At 37.4% G+C, this 17,449-nt stretch overlaps 1 protein-coding gene across 1 annotated transcript; it reads right to left on the bottom strand.

The window, feature by feature from the left end:
- Positions 1-11,136: 11,136 nt before the first annotated feature.
- itln4 (intelectin 4) lies at positions 11,137-13,501 on the bottom strand. The gene is made up of 8 exons (XM_059522420.1): positions 13,438-13,501; positions 13,176-13,263; positions 12,952-13,050; positions 12,625-12,872; positions 12,331-12,489; positions 12,099-12,219; positions 11,780-11,883; positions 11,137-11,598 (listed from the first exon to the last, which is right to left on the bottom strand). The coding sequence occupies exons 2-8, from the start codon at positions 13,258-13,260 to the stop codon at positions 11,446-11,448; spliced, it is 969 nt and encodes a 322-aa protein (XP_059378403.1). The 5' UTR covers positions 13,261-13,263; positions 13,438-13,501; the 3' UTR covers positions 11,137-11,445.
- Positions 13,502-17,449: the final 3,948 nt, after the last annotated feature.

The following is a 17,449-nucleotide window of genomic DNA, read 5'->3' as shown; positions in this document are numbered from 1 at the left end:
TACTGTGATATCTGTCATATAAAAGCACATAAAAACACTAACATTACAGTGATACAAACATAGCTGGTTTGGTGATTATTGTATTGTTGTATTGATTACTAATATACCATAGTAAAACTACAGTTACTGTGGTAAAAACATGGTGAATGTCCCGTTTACTGTGTTTTAATTTCACATTTCATTTACTACTATTGTAAGTGTCGCGATTACCATGATTTTACTACAAATACAACTTACATAATTGAACCTGAAATTAATATCAAACGGATGAAGGCACGTCTATGGCACGTCACGTGACAGATAGAGTTTAATCACACGAATTAGCAGCTGTGTTCATTTATTTAACCACAATGAAGCTCAAAGACTGATATACAGCGATTAAACATATGGCGCTAATCTGATTAATAAAGAAAACAGAATACATTTTATAAAAGGCATTAAAAGAGCGTATATACGACTACTCACCCAAACTGTGGAACTGATAGCAAGTCTGAATGAGACTTCTTGAACGTGATTTCATAGCGATAAACATCTCATGTCCTCGCGTCGAAATTCTGACGCCAAAAGTTTCCCACTGAAAGCAATGAAGGTCGTAAGTTAGTGCTTCGATATTCGACGCCGAGAGGCACATGTGGCGTCATAAAAGTGACGCTAGGGGCGCTTGACCATGCTTCGGTTTTTGACGCCTTTGGAGTGAGAATGGGTTGGAAATTCTCATGTTCAAAAGGAGTAGGAAGAGGTTCATAACAAACTTTTCAGGTCCTACCCCATTTCTCTACTTTTATCCTTTAATTAAATACAAAACAATTTGATGCTTCACTTATATATACATCTTTACACACATCCTATATCTACCTACCTTCTGTTCACATAAACCTATAGATACAGATGCATACACACACATTCCCATTTTTTTCTTCTTTCTTTCCATCTATCTATAACAAATCAAATAATAACACCTCCATACTATACTTAACATGTAGACCAATGAACCTGTATACAATACTATCACCTAAAGTCCTTTTCGTATTCATTTAGTATATTCAGTTTAAATAGTCTTTTAAAATTACTTATTGTTGTACATGATTTCATCTCTTCACTGCAGCTTTTCCATACAATAACTCCTTTGGTTGTGATGCATTGATATTTAGAATTTGTTCTTATAGATTTCTTTTTAAATACAAATGTTCCTCTTAAGTGATTGAAACAACCCTTGAATACTGTTCGATAGCTGTTGATTATTTATTTTATACATAATTTGTGCAGTTTTGAAGTCAACAATATCTCTGAATTTTAGTGCTTTTAATTTAATAAACAGTGGAGTAGTTGGTGCTCTATAGGTGGTTTTATTTACAATTCTTAAGGCTCTCTTTTGAAGGATAAATATTGGTTCAGTGTTGGTTTTTCCCCATACCTCCAAACAGTAAGTAATGTAAGGAAGTATGAAGGAACAATACAACATATACAATGTTTGCTGATTTAATAGGTAATTAATTTTATATAATATAGCAATTGATTTGGATATTTTAGCCTTAATATAATGTATATGTGGCTTCCAACATAATTTTTCATCAATTATTACTCCCAAGAAGTTCTTTTACTCTTTCTATTTCAATATCATTTATCCTAAGCTTTTTGTTTACAGTTGTAGCACGATTACCAAAAATTATAAATTTAGTTTTACTTAAGTCAAATTTTAATGAAGATAAAAGCAACTTTGTCCAAACCATGGCATGCATTTTTTGTGAAGTTTTGAGACTGACCTGTTTTCCACTGCAACTTTAATTTGTGGTTCAATTAAGTAATTCTGAGTCTGATTCTGATATTTAAACAGACAGTGTTTCTAATGCTAAAGTTTTTTTTTTTCAGTTTAGTTTTTTATCTTTTTTATTAATCTTCTACATCCACGCGCCACTTTTTTTTATGCAATTAGAAGCTACTTTTTATGTCTTTATCTTAATTAATACATGGTTTCATTTAAAAAAGGAGCTTTACACAACCTTATCAGAGCTAATGATAATGACCTGTATTGTTTTACATTTATGAAGTCTTGATTTGGGTGTGTACAGTGGTTTTACATTTAAAAGGGTGGTAAATCTAGTTCAAGTAAATATTAGCACGCCATATTCAACTTTTATCAGGTAATTTCACAAAAAAAAATGTGGCTAGTAAAAATGCTGTGTGGCTAGAAACTTTGGAAAAAAAGTTATTGTCAAGCCCTGCACTCAGGAGTCTTCTATAATAATTATGATAATGATGATGATAATTATGACGACTATGCACCGTTTATAAGGAAGCTTGTACATTAATTTCACTGTACAATGCTGTCAGATCATGACAACAGAACAAAAGAACAAAAGATAGGTTAAAGCCATAGATAGTCTTTTTTTATTAATATTGAACAATACAAACATTATAACATTAAGGCAATACATTTTAAATCATAAAAAAAGACAAAAAAATATTAAAAAAATAATATACACACATATTTGCTTCCAGGGTAACTCAGTCTATGGTCAAAGCTTATGTGTGGCATCAAAATACCGCAAGACCATTTCGAGAGCAGTTGGCTGACTCAGCGAGAAGTACCCGGCTGTAGCCTAGCAGATCAAGGTTGGGCTGCATCTAGGGCAGGGAAAATGTTATTATTTAATATCATCAGAGTATACGAATGTATCAGTATTGTTTTAATTTATATAGCATGAAAAGACAATTATTGTTACATATAATTATTTGTTTTGCAGTTTATAAATGACACCACAATAGGCAGGGCTGGGAAGGTTACTTTTAAAATGTATTTCGCTACAGAAAAATACAAGCTTTAAAAAGTAATCAGTAAGAAGAGAAGAGAAGAGAAGACAATGCTGAATATAGTCGTAGTTTTTGCTATTTTTGGACCAAAATTTCGATGCTTCAAAAAATTCTAACTGACCCTCTGATGTCACATGGACTACTTTGATGATGTTTTTCTTACCTTTCTGGACATTGACAGTATACCGTACAGTTTCAATGGAGGGACTAAGAGCTCTCGGACTAAATCTAAAATATCTTAAACAGTGTTCCGAAGATGAACGGAGGTCTCACGGGTTTGGAACGACATGAGGGTGAGTTATTAATGACATAATATTGATTATTGGGTGGACTAACCCTTTAAGCTTTGTAAGACAAAGTAACATAGAGTATTAACTTGATGTCTTGTTTTATGCTTTACAACTCAAAAAAGTGACATCTACCAGTCATATGATTTGTGATTCCTTTGCTTTTTATATTAACAACATCGGTTTTCTACAGAATTTCTATGAACAACAAAAAAATGTTATGTCATTTAAATCTTCCATTCAATAGAAATTCTATTTGAATACAATGTGAATACAAATTGAATACAAAGTGCTGTTTCATTGGCTCAGGACCAGTATTCTGCCTTCCAGTCGCCCTGTTTGCTTCCAAACGATTCTGTTCAGAGTAAGGTTGGTCTTAGTGAACTGAATCTGTTTTTGGTGGTGCCGTTTTAGCCCACTCGTACATGGCACTGTATGCCCTTATGTATAGACACATTCTGGACCCAGTCCATTACCCTTTAGGACCTGCCACAGGTTTATGTGGCTGCCATATCTGCTGAGCGTTACCCATAGAGGTGTTTCAGAAGGATGTCACCCTCTGGTTTTCCATCATGGAGGGACGAGACGGCTTAGGCCTTTCCACCCAGCACAGATCCTTTTTGGGACTTATTTCGATTGGAAAGCCTGGCAGGCCATCCATTTGAGCGGTTTAAGTTTGTCAGATAACTTTTGAAATCATCTATTCTCTATTAGAGGAATGAGGATCTGCAGGTTCTGTCAGCTCCTCTTGTATTGACTTTTCCCCAAGGTCGGTTAAGTCTTACTGCTTCCTAGGCCTAGTATATCTTAATGCTGCTTCAACACTGTTAGCTTTCAGCAAGTGGTTGGAGGCTTGCTACCTTGCTATGCGGGGTCAGATAGTACTATATCTTATCTTATCTTAGCCTACGAGGCGCGTGGTGTGACTTCTCCTCTAAGGTGCATGCTCGTTTTACAAGAGCAATGGCTTCTTTTCAGGCTCTCTTTAAAGAACTTTGTATGGAGTTGTCTGTGCTGTGGCAGGTTAGTCCTCTCCTAGCACTTTCATCAAGTTCTACTAGTCTGGATGTGAGGATGGCTCTTGACTCCCAGGACTCTTCCGCTTGAGCAGACTCTTTTCTTGGTCTTCCAGCTATCTTAGGTATGTCAGGTGTTACGATATATCGTATGTATGTAACCTTGATTCTCTGAATAGGGAACGAGATGCTGCGATGCTGGCCGTTCCGTACCTTCGATAGCACTTCCTTCATCATAGTGTAAAATCTGATGAAATAGCGCTCAGCACGCATATATATAGCATATGTATGATGGGCAGTGCTAAGCTCTATTGGCCAATAAATTGGCGTGATGGTATAAGGGCTTCAGACATTCGTCACACCAGAGGTGTTCCCAAAGCGATGACGTCATCGCAGTATCTCATTCCCTATTCAGGGAACCAAGGTTACATACGTAACCGAGATGTTTTAGTGACACATGCCACTGAAAACTGGAAGTGCCACCGGAAGTGTCACTAAGCAATGTGGCATGTGCCAATGACATTTGTGCATCAGATATGCTTCACACCTTAACAAGTAGCCTTTGAGAAAAGGAATGCTTACAGTATGCCAACCAGACTGAGGATGGTTCATTTATTTCAAACAGTGTAAATATTGCTCAAGTATATACCCCTTTGAGGTCAAGGATCGTCAACGGCCCCAGATTATTATTGTTTCACTTTCACGGCACGTTAAACATCACTCTCCTTCTGATTGTTGCAGTGACATTTATTTAGTAATTTATGTCAGGAGGAGTACGAAATAATAAATATGTATGAGTCATTTTTAGAATAGAAATTCACCAAGTATTCAAATTCAGTCACGTCTGCAGCGGTCTATTTGTGTTCGCATAGATTCACTGAATAGCGACAATAAGGATTTATAGTCAAAAGTTGCATATCTACTGAGATATATGGATTTAGCCTATTTACTGATGTTTACTTAATATTTCTTCAGACAGAATCATAATTTATATTCATTTTTCCACTGATTTACGCGATCTGATGATAATGATCCGCTCCCAGTGCTGTCTCTGTCTCTGTGTTTGAGCCGTGTGCACGCTACCGCTGACAGAGATCTGATCCATGTCTTGTCCATCATAACTGTGCATCATATCCCGCCCCCTCAAATCCTCTGATGTATTTCCTGTACACTTCTGTGTTGAAATCTGACCACAACAACACAGATAAACCTCTGTACCCACGAAACATCAAAATAATAAACACACGATTAAGATAGTAAATGGTTGGTATGAGATTTTCTTTTTACACATTTGGGGCATGTGTATAACATTAAAGAAACATTTACATCTGAAATGCTAACTTGTGCAGCGATGTAAAAGGCTATAAAAAAATTACAACAGTAAACGAACAACTTCCATCAGTGATCGCAAAAGGAAGTTATTACAAACACTCGATCTGGGTTTAAAGTGAGTTTTGAGTAAAATGAAGTAATAGCACACAGGAGAGCTTTACATGACAGCTTACAGGAGATGATAGGGGTCATAAATCAATTTGATTAGCCTTATCTAAAAACACACATGACATGGCCTTAGAAAATATTTCATAAAATTCACAGTTTTACAGATTATATTATGAAATTTCAAATGAAGCATTTGTAGACTTGTGGCTTTAGTTATATTGTGTTTCTAAACTCATATCCTACATAAACTATTATTTTAATACATTTAAAAAATATATTTTTTAATATTTTTATTTTATTTTTATATATTTATTTGTTTTTATGTTTGAGCTTATATATCTTTTTATATATGGTTATTTAAACTTTATACATTTTTTATAATGTATATAACTTTTGAACAGTTGTAAAAAGAAACCCATGAACATTTAGAAGAGATGTTAGATATTAACTAGCAGAAGATCTATAAATGGCTAATCTGACAGGATGTTTTTTAGTTACAATCACTTATCACAAATTCGTAAGATTCATAGATAACAGACCAATATAAAGGAAATATGTATATATATATATATAGTAAAGAAATACATTTGCTCAAATAACGGTGTATGTAACATTTAAAATCAGTGTAGAATAACTTGGAAAGAAGAAAAGGAAACTGGCGATTTTAGACTGATCAGGGTGTCAGCGATAAAACAGAAGCACAGCTGCTTCAGTTATCTCTCTGGAAGCACTCCATCCTGCATTAGTACCATATCCATCCCAGTCGAAGCCCGCGAAGTCCCCACACTGTCTAGGGGCGCCCTCAGGAAAGTGTCCACCTCCACCAATACAGAACTGCAACAATAAGAGTACATTATTACAATTTTTCTGAATTGCTAAAACACTAAATCCCATTGTAAAAACTAAACTGGCAACTGCCAAAACTCTTTTATCAAATCAATCACACTGTTGTCAAAATCTTAAACACTATTCATCTGTTTAGGACACAATTTGCGAATCTGAATCGCCCAATTCCCAAAACTCTAAACACATTCTCAAACACAGAACACAACTTTGCAGTGTCATACACTTGTACCCAGAATTGTGCACACAGGCTACAGAAGTTAAACACAACTAACACACTGTTCTCATCCTTTACACACTACCACTCAAAATTGAAAACACATGTGTCCAATCAGTGCACACAATTAGAAAACAGTATTTAAGCCTAGTCAAATGCAAATGGCACGAGTTGATCCAACAATGGAGCAGAACAGAGGAAGAGGTGGAAGAGGAAGAGGAAGAGAAAGGAAGAGGAAGAGGAAGAGGAAGAGGAAGAGGAGTCTGTGTCAGAGGTGGTGGGCGAGGACAAAGACCAAGCAGATCAATAATTTCAAATGACATTCGAGCAACTGTCATAGATCATGTTCTGGTGCATGGCATGACTATGAGGGAGGCAGGGCAACGTGTGCAACCAAACCTAAGCAGGTTCTCAGTGGCTTCTATAATCCGGACCTTCAGAGAAGAAAACCGGTAAAGTATACTTGTCTCAGAAAGGGGACAATGACACATAACTTTTCCATGGTACTGTGTTTTGAAAACATTTACTGAATAAAATGTGTGTATGTGTATACTTCTAACTAAATGGGGTTCTTTTTACAGAATTGAAAGACGGCCTCAAGAGGGTGGAAGGACACGCATGTTCTCACAACACCAGGAGACACTTATTGTGGATATGGTCCGTCAGAACAATGCAATTCGACTGCATGAAATACAGCAGCGGATTGTAGAAGACAACGTACATTTCGAGGGAATAAATAGTGTGAGTCTGTCAACAATTGATCGTGTCCTGCAACAAGATAAGGATGAAACCAGTTTATCGGGTACCATTTGAGCGAAACGGTGAGAGAGTGAAAGAGCTACGATGTCAATACGTGCAAGTAAACTCAGTACTAGAAAGTACTGTGTAGTTTGGGAAGCAGCACATGTATACATCTTACTGTGTCATTTATGGAACTAAATGTAGTTTTCACTGTGTACAGAGCACCGAACTGCTGCTAACATTCCTGGATGGTCTACGGGGTACTCCGCTCGAGCAGAGGGAGCGCGAGCAGGCGGAGCGTCCCATGTATGTTGTCATTTGGGACAATGTGAGCATTCACTGTGGTCCGAGATTATGCGACTGGTTTCAAAATGAGCAGCATTTTATTAATGTCTTTCTTCCACCACACTCTCCCTTCTTAAACCCTATTGAGGAGTTTTTCTCCGCATAGAGATTGAAAGTGTATGACCCTTACACACAGGAGAACCTAATTCAAGCAATGACTGGAGCATGTGGCGACATCAGCGTGGAATCTTGCCAGGGCTGGATTCGGCATGCTAAAGCATTCTGTCCCCGTTGCCTTGCAAGGGAGAACATGGCATGTGACGTGGATGAAGTCCTGTGGCCTCACCCAGGAGAGGCATGATCCTGAGGCAGAATGAATGCTGTAAACACTTTTTTTTTTTCTTTTTTTTTTCTTTACATAACTTTTGTTTCTCTTTTTTGCTGCAGTTTTTTTTTTAAAAGCTTGATTTTTATTTCTTCGTTTAAATCGGAGTACAATAATAAAATTATTCCCGCTATCCCACAGTGTTTTGCATTTATGTAGTGTGTAATGGTTGCTAAGTTGTGTTTGCACATTAGGTGGTTTTGTGTGGTTTTTGACGGTAGTGAGTGATTTTGATTAAAGTTAAAATGGTTTTGGGTCAAATGTTTGGTTTTGCAAGAGGAGTCAGAGGTTTTGTGAATGTAGCTTGAAAATTGGGTTTTGTGTTCCGTTTAGAGAAAAGGAGAGCAGGTTTCAAGAAATGTGTCTTAGCAATTCTGAAAAACTGTATAATTCAAGAGAAACTATAGGAAAATATTATTAAACCATTTCAATTATTAATTATGTCCTAACTAGTCTTTATTCAAGGTTAACATTAAAGTGCTTCCTATTGAAATACAATAGCAATGCTCTCCCACATATTTAGCTATAACTGCGCTTATTTCCGTCGTTGGTATAAGTGGCAGTGGGTGGTAATAGACTAGAAATGTACAGTTTTCTACCATCTTGCTGACAATGTTTCTTTAGTCATTCAGCAATCCTACAGCCTGAACCACTGGAAACCACCCTTACAGTGCAGTAAATGGTAAAACTTCTACAAATGAGTGTTTTTGAGCAAAATCTGTATTGATTTTCTATTAAATTTTCCATACTGCATTATGTAGTTAGTGTACAAAAGTTCTCATTGTTGAAATTCAAACAACAGAATGTCTGCAACTGCAGGGTCCAGATAATGTACAAATTATTTTTAGAGAAAGGTGTTTGAGTGAATTCAGGTAAATTTCAATTGCAAAAGTGCCCCAAATTACAAATTCACCCTACATTTAAGATATGTAGGTACTATTAGCTAACTACAGATAAGTAAAAAAACAAGTGTAGACCTAAAGCTGTGGTACGCAGTGAAAGAGACCTGGTGCCAGGATCCTGTCACCATCATTGATCTTATTCTTAGTTTGGTGACGGGATCCTCCTGATATTCATGTGTTGTTTGTCTTGTCTTTGTGAGAGTGTACAGCCTTGTGGTATTGTTCTCTGGGCCATGCATTTATATGCGTGTCTTGATTCGGTGAACGTGATTTCCTGCTCATACTTTAAGTCATCAGGCGCTAGTTAAGTCTGACATCGCATGTCACCATTTCCATGTCAAAACACTCAATAGATTATTACCTGAGCATCACAGCATTTTAAATGCACACCTTCCACCCAGTCAGAATTGAGTATTTAGACATTGTATGAATAGAAATATACATATTCAAAATGATAAAATCAATATCTAAATACAACACGAATTCCGGAAAAGTTGGGACGTTTTTTAAATTTTAATAAAATGAAAACTAAATAACTTTCAAATCACATGAGCCAATATTTTATTCACAATAGAACATAGATAACATAGCAAATGTTTAAACTGAGAAAGTTTACAATTTTATGCACAAAATGAGCTCATTTCAATTTTGATTTCTGCTACAGGTCTCAAAATAGTTGGGATGGGGCATGTTTACCATGGTGTAGCAACTCCTTTTCTTTTCAAAACAGTTTGAAGACGTCTGGGCATTGAGGCTATGAGTTGCTGGAGTTTTGCTGTTGGAATTTGGTCCCATTCTTGCCTTGTATAGATTTCCAGCTGCTGAAGAGTTCGTGGTTGTCTTTGACGTATTTTTATTTAATGATGCGCCAAATGTTCTCTATAGGTGAAAGATCTGGACTGCAGGCAGGCCAGGTTAGCACCCGGACTCTTCTACGACGAAGCCATGCTGTTGTTATAGCTGCAGTATGTGGTTTTGCATTGTCCTGCTGAAATAAACAAGGCCTTCCCTGAAATAGACGTTGTTTGGAGGGAAGCATATGTTGCTCTAAAACCTTTATATACCTTTCAGCATTCACAGAGCCTTCAAAAACATGCAAGCTGCCCATACCGTATGCACTTATGCACCCCCATACCATCAGAGATGCTGGCTTTTGAACTGAACGCTGATAACATGCTGGAAGGTCTCCCTCCTCTTTAGCCCGGAGGACACGGCGTCTGTGATTTCCAACAAGAATGTCAAATTTGGACTCGTCTGACCATAAAACACTATTCCACTTTGAAATAGTCCATTTTAAATGAGCCTTGGCCCACAGGACACGACGGCGCTTCTGGACCATGTTCACATATGGCTTCCTTTTTGCATGATAGAGCTTTAGTTGGCATCTGCTGATGGCACGGCGGATTGTGTTTACCGACAGTGGTTTCTGAAAGTATTCCTGGGCCCATTTAGTAATGTCATTGACACAATCATGCCGATGAGTGATGCAGTGTCGTCTGAGAGCCCGAAGACCACGGGCATCCAATAAAGGTCTCCGGCCTTGTCCCTTACGCACAGAGATTTCTCCAGTTTCTCTGAATCTTTTGATGATGTTATGCATTGTAGATGATGAGATTTGCAAAGCCTTTGCAATTTGACGTTGAGGAACATTGTTTTTAAAGTTTTCCACAATTTTTTTACGCAGTCTTTCACAGATTGGAGAGCCTCTGCCCATCTTTACTTCTGAGAGACTCTGCTTCTCTAAGACAAAGCTTTTTTAGCTAATCATGTTACAGACCTGATATCAATTAACTTAATTAATCACTAGATGTTCTCCCAGCTGAATCTTTTCAAAACTGCTTGCTTTTTTAGCCATTTGTTGCCCCCGTGCCAACTTTTTTGAGACCTGTAGTAGGCATTAAATTTTAAATGAGCTAATTAAGTGGATAAAAGTGTAAAATTTCTCAATTTAAACATTTGCTACGTTATCTATGTTCTATTGTGAATAAAATATTGGCTCATGTGATTTGAAATTCCTTTAGTTTTCATTTTATTAAAATTTAAAAAACGTCCCAACTTTTCCGGAATTCGGGTTGTAACGTTTTTTTTTTTTTTACTTTTTAACAAATCATTGGTTTTATATACATTTAGTGGATGCTTTTATCCAAAACGATTTTCAAATGAGGACAATGGAAGCAATCAAAATCAAAAGAGCAATGACATGCAAACATTTGTTTATTATTATTTATTTGAATATAATGTATTTTTATAGCTTTAAAATAAACCCATGAACATTAAGAAGATGTGTTATATATGATCTAACAGAAGTTTAATAAATGGCTAATCTGATAGGTTGTTCTTTCAGTCACAATCACCATACACAAAATAATTTGTAGATTACAGATCCAATATAAAGGATGTATATATTTTTTAAAGAGATACATTTGAGCAAATAAATGTGCATGAAACAAGTGTTAATCAACGTGGAATATCTTGGAAAGAAGGGAAGGAAGCTGGCGATTTTAGACTGATCAGGGTGTCAGCGATAAAACAGCAGCACAGCTGCTTCAGTTATCTCTTTGGAAGCACTCCATCCTGCATTAGTACCATATCCATCCCAGTCGAAGCCCGCGAAGTCCCCACACTGTCTAGGGGCGCCCTCAGGAAAGTGTCCACCTCCACCAATACAGAACTGCAACAATATGAGTGCATTAACAACAAAACACGCCTGTGCACTTCTTCAAATGACACTGGTGCAGTGGATTTATTTCCATGGTAAATGTATTACTATCAATGCATTATGTGTTTAAAAGCATGTAAAAAATCCTGTCCATTGACATTGATTTAAATAATAGAATATTCTTTTAACTCACATGTTCAATGTTACAGCCGGTTGGTTTAACACCTGAACAAAGAGCCAAAGCTGCTCTTTCCGTGTTAAAGACTCTGAATGTGATGAATCCGGGCGTAAATATTGCTGGAAAAAAATTTGGAGAATATGAAACATTACATGGCTTTCATTCATTACATTAATTGAATCTCAATGATGATGCTTTTTAAATTGGACACCATCACTAATTAAAGCACCGATTTCTTGACTGTAACTGTAAACTGTAGCTACTTGTAAAAATATTTGAAATATATATATATTTTTTTTTTTTACAAATACTGGTTCTGGTGGTATTGCCATACTTCTTGTATAGGGACCATACAGATTTTTGTTGAAATCCATGTTTCCAGTATCATACACTATTGGAATAGCAGGTCCATTATCAGTGATGCAGGCCCCTATTCCAAACCTCACAGGGAATTTCTGGTAAAATGAAGAAATAATTTAATATTTCTGTAATTTCACTGAATTTTTGTATTTAACATACGTTTACGAATGTTTCAAAATCAAAACTGGTATCCAAGTTTATCTGACCTTGTATAAATTGAAAAGATTTCCTCCATAGAGATTTAAGAAGTGATTTTCAGTGTGGTATCGCAGGAGGGAGGTAGGTGACCACTGCTCCAAATCAGCGTTATTAGGAACATGCCACACAGACACATCTTTTGCTGTAATGTCATAGTATCCAGGATTCTGTGATAGAATAGAAACAGACTCTTATTTCTGATTCTACATAAACATCTTTTGATTGTCTGTCTAGTTTTTTATGTACTTCATGTTGACTCCTATTTAACTAGGGTTGTAAAACCATAAATGTATTAAAAATACCTTATAGTCATCACTTGTAGAGGCTTCTGCCGTTCCGAACGTGACTGTGTTTGCCCATGTCCCATCACCATCAGGCCGGTTTGGGTCACTGCCCTGCTGACTAGACCAGCGATCACCAACAGTACACTTTCCACTCATGTAGTTTTCATGAACACTGGCCACAAGCGTCCAGCCACCACCCGCAGTGGTCATATCACAGAACGTCTGATAAAGGACTCCTCTTGATGAGTTCAGATAGTATAGCCCATCTGCATGAACAAAAGCATTCCTGAGTCACTTAAACACAGCTGTTGCTTAAGATAAATTATTAACATAAAATAAGCGTACCATCATAAACCTGATACTTTTCATGCAGTTCCTTGCAGCTTCGAGCAGCATATTTAGTTCTGCCCTGAAGATTGCTACATGGTTCTTCTTGTTGATCCACTACAATGTGAGACATTAAGAGTTATATCAAATATATTGTAATATATTGTTATAAAAAAGTAATTTTCAATGTTTTAAAAAAAGATTTTTTTCAATCCAAACAAATTATTACACTTATTACTCACAAATTATCACACTTGCAGCCTCACAGAGCCATAAATTCAGTGAAAGACAGAAGAGGATCCCTACAATAGTTTTTGTAAGAACCATGGTCTGCAAACAAAAGGAGAAACGTTCTTCACAATTATACTCCACACTGCAAAGCTGAAATCGATGCTAAATGTTTGTTAAAAATGGCTTACTAAGCATTGCTACTTAATATGCTATATATATATATATATATATATATACACTAAATAATGTTTTGAATGGTACAGGAACGCTTACGTTTGTTTCTTGTCTTGTGCTTCTCTCTTCTGAGTTGGCGATCACTGTCGAGGCTTTTGACTTCTGCGTGAGTCAGAGAATAAAGCTCATTGGTACTCGGGGTACTTATACTTACTCGGGAGAGGAACAAGGAAAATTAAGAACCGCCAAATGTGAGGTGCAGAAAAGGGGATTTCTGATTTTTAATTTTTTTTTAATCAGATACTTTATATTGTCCGCGTTCCACTAGTCGATTAGGCCGTGGAAAAATCCAGTCTGTCCGGTCCACATTCTTCTGTGAATTGAAGTAAACACATACATGAATAAAACAGTACAGAGACTAAAAACGATAGATGTTGATGCTGTAGGCTACTGCATGCATTTAATAGAAATAAAAATACAAATTTAACAATAAGCACTGATTTTGAGCTAGAGACAAAAGCTTATTCAATACCATTAATTTGATGTACCAAACAATCATTAAGCAAACAAGAATTAAACATCTACCCATAGGCAAAGTGTGAACAAAGAACTTTCAAATGAAAGAACTTTATGTGCTGACTTAAGTCTATAAACAGAGTTTAAGTACTCAAAATTCCAAATTCTCATATAATCACTGAAGCTGTCCATACAGTCTGATAAATGAATCTGTTACATAGGTTAATTCATACATCTGCACTTTGTGGCTGATGAGAGAGAATTCGTGAATTTCAGTCAGAAGAGCAAAGCTCCGAGATCTCCAAGTGGGTATAACTGCAGACCGGAGATCTCCAAAATGGGGCGTGAACTCCAAAATTGGGCAGAACCATAGACAGTAAAAGATATGGACACAGCGACCCCATTGGAACTCAATTGAGACAAGTGAAGCCCATTTTTAGCAATTTTTAGCACTTCCGTTTCTGACGCACAGACTCAAACTAAGCTTGATGATGTCAGCAACCTGTCTGACAGATGTAAATCTTCTAGTGGCTGTGTGTGCAAACTGCCATTATTAATCTTGCAGAGACGGCGAGCTTGAGCGGGGAGGTCTTTGGCGTGAGTGAGCAAGGGTAAGTATTCTGATTAATTATTTTGTATAGTATTTTAAAATGTAACGCCAGTACGCCATATTAAGTTAATTGCCTGCGAGCTTCTCCTCCTGTCTGTACGGTAATTTATCTACTGTGCGACAGAGAGTCGAGTGGTTATGACGCAATCGTTAGCCTATTTTTACAAAAAACTGTTTCTACGGGGCCATAATGTAACATAGAAAGTAATGGAGCCGTTTATACATTGCGTGTATCTTTAGAAATAAATAATGGACAAATGGAGTCTTTAAACGCCTCAGATGTAAAGTTATTCGCTGTCAAAGTGACGCCAAAATGAATGCAAAGTCAATGGGATGCTAACGCAAGTGAAGTTCTGCTACAAGATGGCAGCTCGCGGCCGACTTCAACTTCCGGTCGACTTCCTTGCTGCCTGGGCAGAACCTACAAAATGGGGCGGGGTCTCCTTTCGCAAAGACTTTCACCATTGGCTGTGACGTCAGCCAATTGTTACTGACTTACATTTCAAAATAAAACTTTATTACACTTAAACATTAAACATTGTTTCTAGTTCATATAAAATAAAATATGCTATATAAATAAATATTCTCCATGAGAGCAGAGGTCTAAGCTTGTGGCCAGTGGTGTTTGGACCCAAGTCTGAACTGCTTTATGATGTAAACGGGAATCACTCAGCAGCCGTCCCAGCGGAGGGGAAAGATTTTACTCTATCGTTTTATTCGAAGCAGCAGGGCCGTCCCGGGGCACGAAATTCGCAGGCTAGGAGGGGGTAGTGATGCTGGGTATAACTAAAAAGGTGCCATTGAGCGGTGAGTTTCATATCGCATAATCTTATTAACTGTTAATCTCCTGAACTGCAACTTTACCACATTATTCAGCACCAATCCCGCTATTCAGCCAATTTCACTGGTTAAGGTAAGGTGTGGGGTAGCTTTAGGGGTTAGCGTTTTTTGTTGTATAGTTTATGAAACACTTTAACTGACACAACCAATAAAAACTTCAGAATCAGATGTGGGGCGGAGTTTGCACTGAAGTGGATTGGGGGAAAAATTGTGCATGCGTGCGCCTGTCTCTCAATGGAAGGAAGCCACGCCCTATTTTGGAGCTCCCACCCCGTTTTGGAGTTTCCGCCCCTATTTGGAGATCTCCAGGCTGTAGTTATACCCTTCACGAGATTTCAGTAACATCTGAACGCCACTGATTGAGCATGACCTTGTGTTCACAGCAGAATCGCACGTGATGGGTTATGATGGGCAACGCTGTAAAAAAGCGTATATATATATATATTACAGTTTTTTTCGATTGCTAAACGACAGTGGGCACAACTGGAGTTACATGTGCAAAACTCTAACTACATTCTGCACAGCAGCAGTTCATGTGGACCAAACTCTAGTTCGTTTTTCATTGCTTGAACACAGTTTTCAAAACTCTACACACTTATCCCATGACTTTAACCACAACCTGCACAACACTGTGGATTTACAGCACTCTGTTCAAATGCTAACACACTGCTGTCAAAACTGTGAACCACACATTCAAAACAAAATAGATTTCAGCCTTGTGCCTTTCAAACACTGCTGATTGCAATTTCAGGATTAGCCCTGAAATTTATTTGTTCGAATTACTGTATAAACTTTTAGTTTCTAACTTTTTTCTTACAGTTTTTCTGAATTGCTAAAACACTAAATCCCATTGTAAAAACTAAACTGGCAACTGCCAAAACTCTTTTATCAAATCAATCACACTGTTGTCAAAATCTTAAACACTATTCATCTATTTAGGACACAATTTGCGAATCTGAATCGCCCATTTCCCAAAACTCTAAACACATTCTCAAACACAGAACACAACTTTGCAGTGTCATACACTTGTACCCAGAATTGTGCACACAGGCTACAGAAGTTAAACACAACTAATACACTGTTCTCATCCTTTACACACTACCACTCAAAATTGAAAACACATGTGTCCAATCAGTGCACACAATTAGAAAACAGTATTTAAGCCTAGTCAAATGCAAATGGCATGAGTTGATCCAACAATGGAGCAGAACAGAGGAAGAGGTGGAAGAGGAAGAGGAAGAGAAAGAGAGAGGAAGAGGAAGAGGAAGAGGAGTCTGTGTCAGAGGTGGTGGGCGAGGACAAAGACCAAGCAGATCAATAATTTCACATGACATTCGAGCAACTGTCATAGATCATGTTCTGGGGCCGGTTGCACCAGCTGTGCGTAAGTTATAACTTAGCCTAGTTTTGACGTAAATGGACACTAAGTTACGACTTACGTAACGTATTACGTAACAGAAACGGCGCTCTCTCCCCAAGCCTTCAAGTGTGTGTCGCCTTACGTTTTTTCTTACTGTTTTGTTTTCTTTGTATCCATCAATTAAAATAAGAATTTCTACATGACTGAAATTTTTCTTCCTGTTTCTTTTCTCCTCCATGTGTGGGATAGATATTTTCAATTAAAAGTGTAATGTTTTGAGTTGAGTTCGATAACGTGTGCTTTAATGTCTTTTTTAACTTTCAGTTTAGGCCAGTCAAGAATGAGTTTCAAATTACGCGCTGTTCAGACTATTTCCTATTTACCTATTAGAAGGCTTGTGATTGGGTTAAGAAAAATAGATGTCATTCTATGCGACAATGCATTACTTTACGGAGAGCTTACGACCTACTAGCTACGTTCTGCCTTAAGAATAAATGGTGCAACCGAATAAAGTACAGAGTTAGTTATAAACTAGCTAGTAGTTACTAAGCCTCTAGTTTGGACTTTACGTTCCAGTTTAAGTAAGAACTTCCGAACGGCTGGTGCAACCCTGCCCTGGTGCATGGCATGACTATGAGGGAGGCAGGGCAACGTGTGCAACCAAACCTAAGCAGGTTCTCAGTGGCCTCTATAATCCGGACCTTCAGAGAAGAAAACGGGTAAAGTATACTTGTCTCAGAAAGGGGACAGTGACCCATAACTTTTCCATGGTACTGTGTTTTGAA

Source organism: Carassius carassius, chromosome 3, assembly GCF_963082965.1.
Source record: "Carassius carassius chromosome 3, fCarCar2.1, whole genome shotgun sequence".
Taxonomy (NCBI): Eukaryota; Metazoa; Chordata; class Actinopteri; order Cypriniformes; family Cyprinidae; genus Carassius; species Carassius carassius.
The sequence above is the reverse complement of the archived record's forward strand: the minus strand, read 5'-3'. Positions and strand labels throughout refer to the sequence as shown.

Coding starts and splice junctions, on each gene's coding strand:
- itln4 (XM_059522420.1), bottom strand. CDS start 13,260: ATGGTTCTTACAAAAACTATTGTAGGGATCCTCTTCTGTCTTTCACTG. Junction 12,873..12,951: donor AAAGTATCAGGTTTATGATG/GTACGCTTATTT, acceptor TTGTTCATGCAG/ATGGGCTATACTATCTGAAC. Junction 11,599..11,779: donor CCGGCTGTAACATTGAACAT/GTGAGTTAAAAG, acceptor ATATTGTTGCAG/TTCTGTATTGGTGGAGGTGG.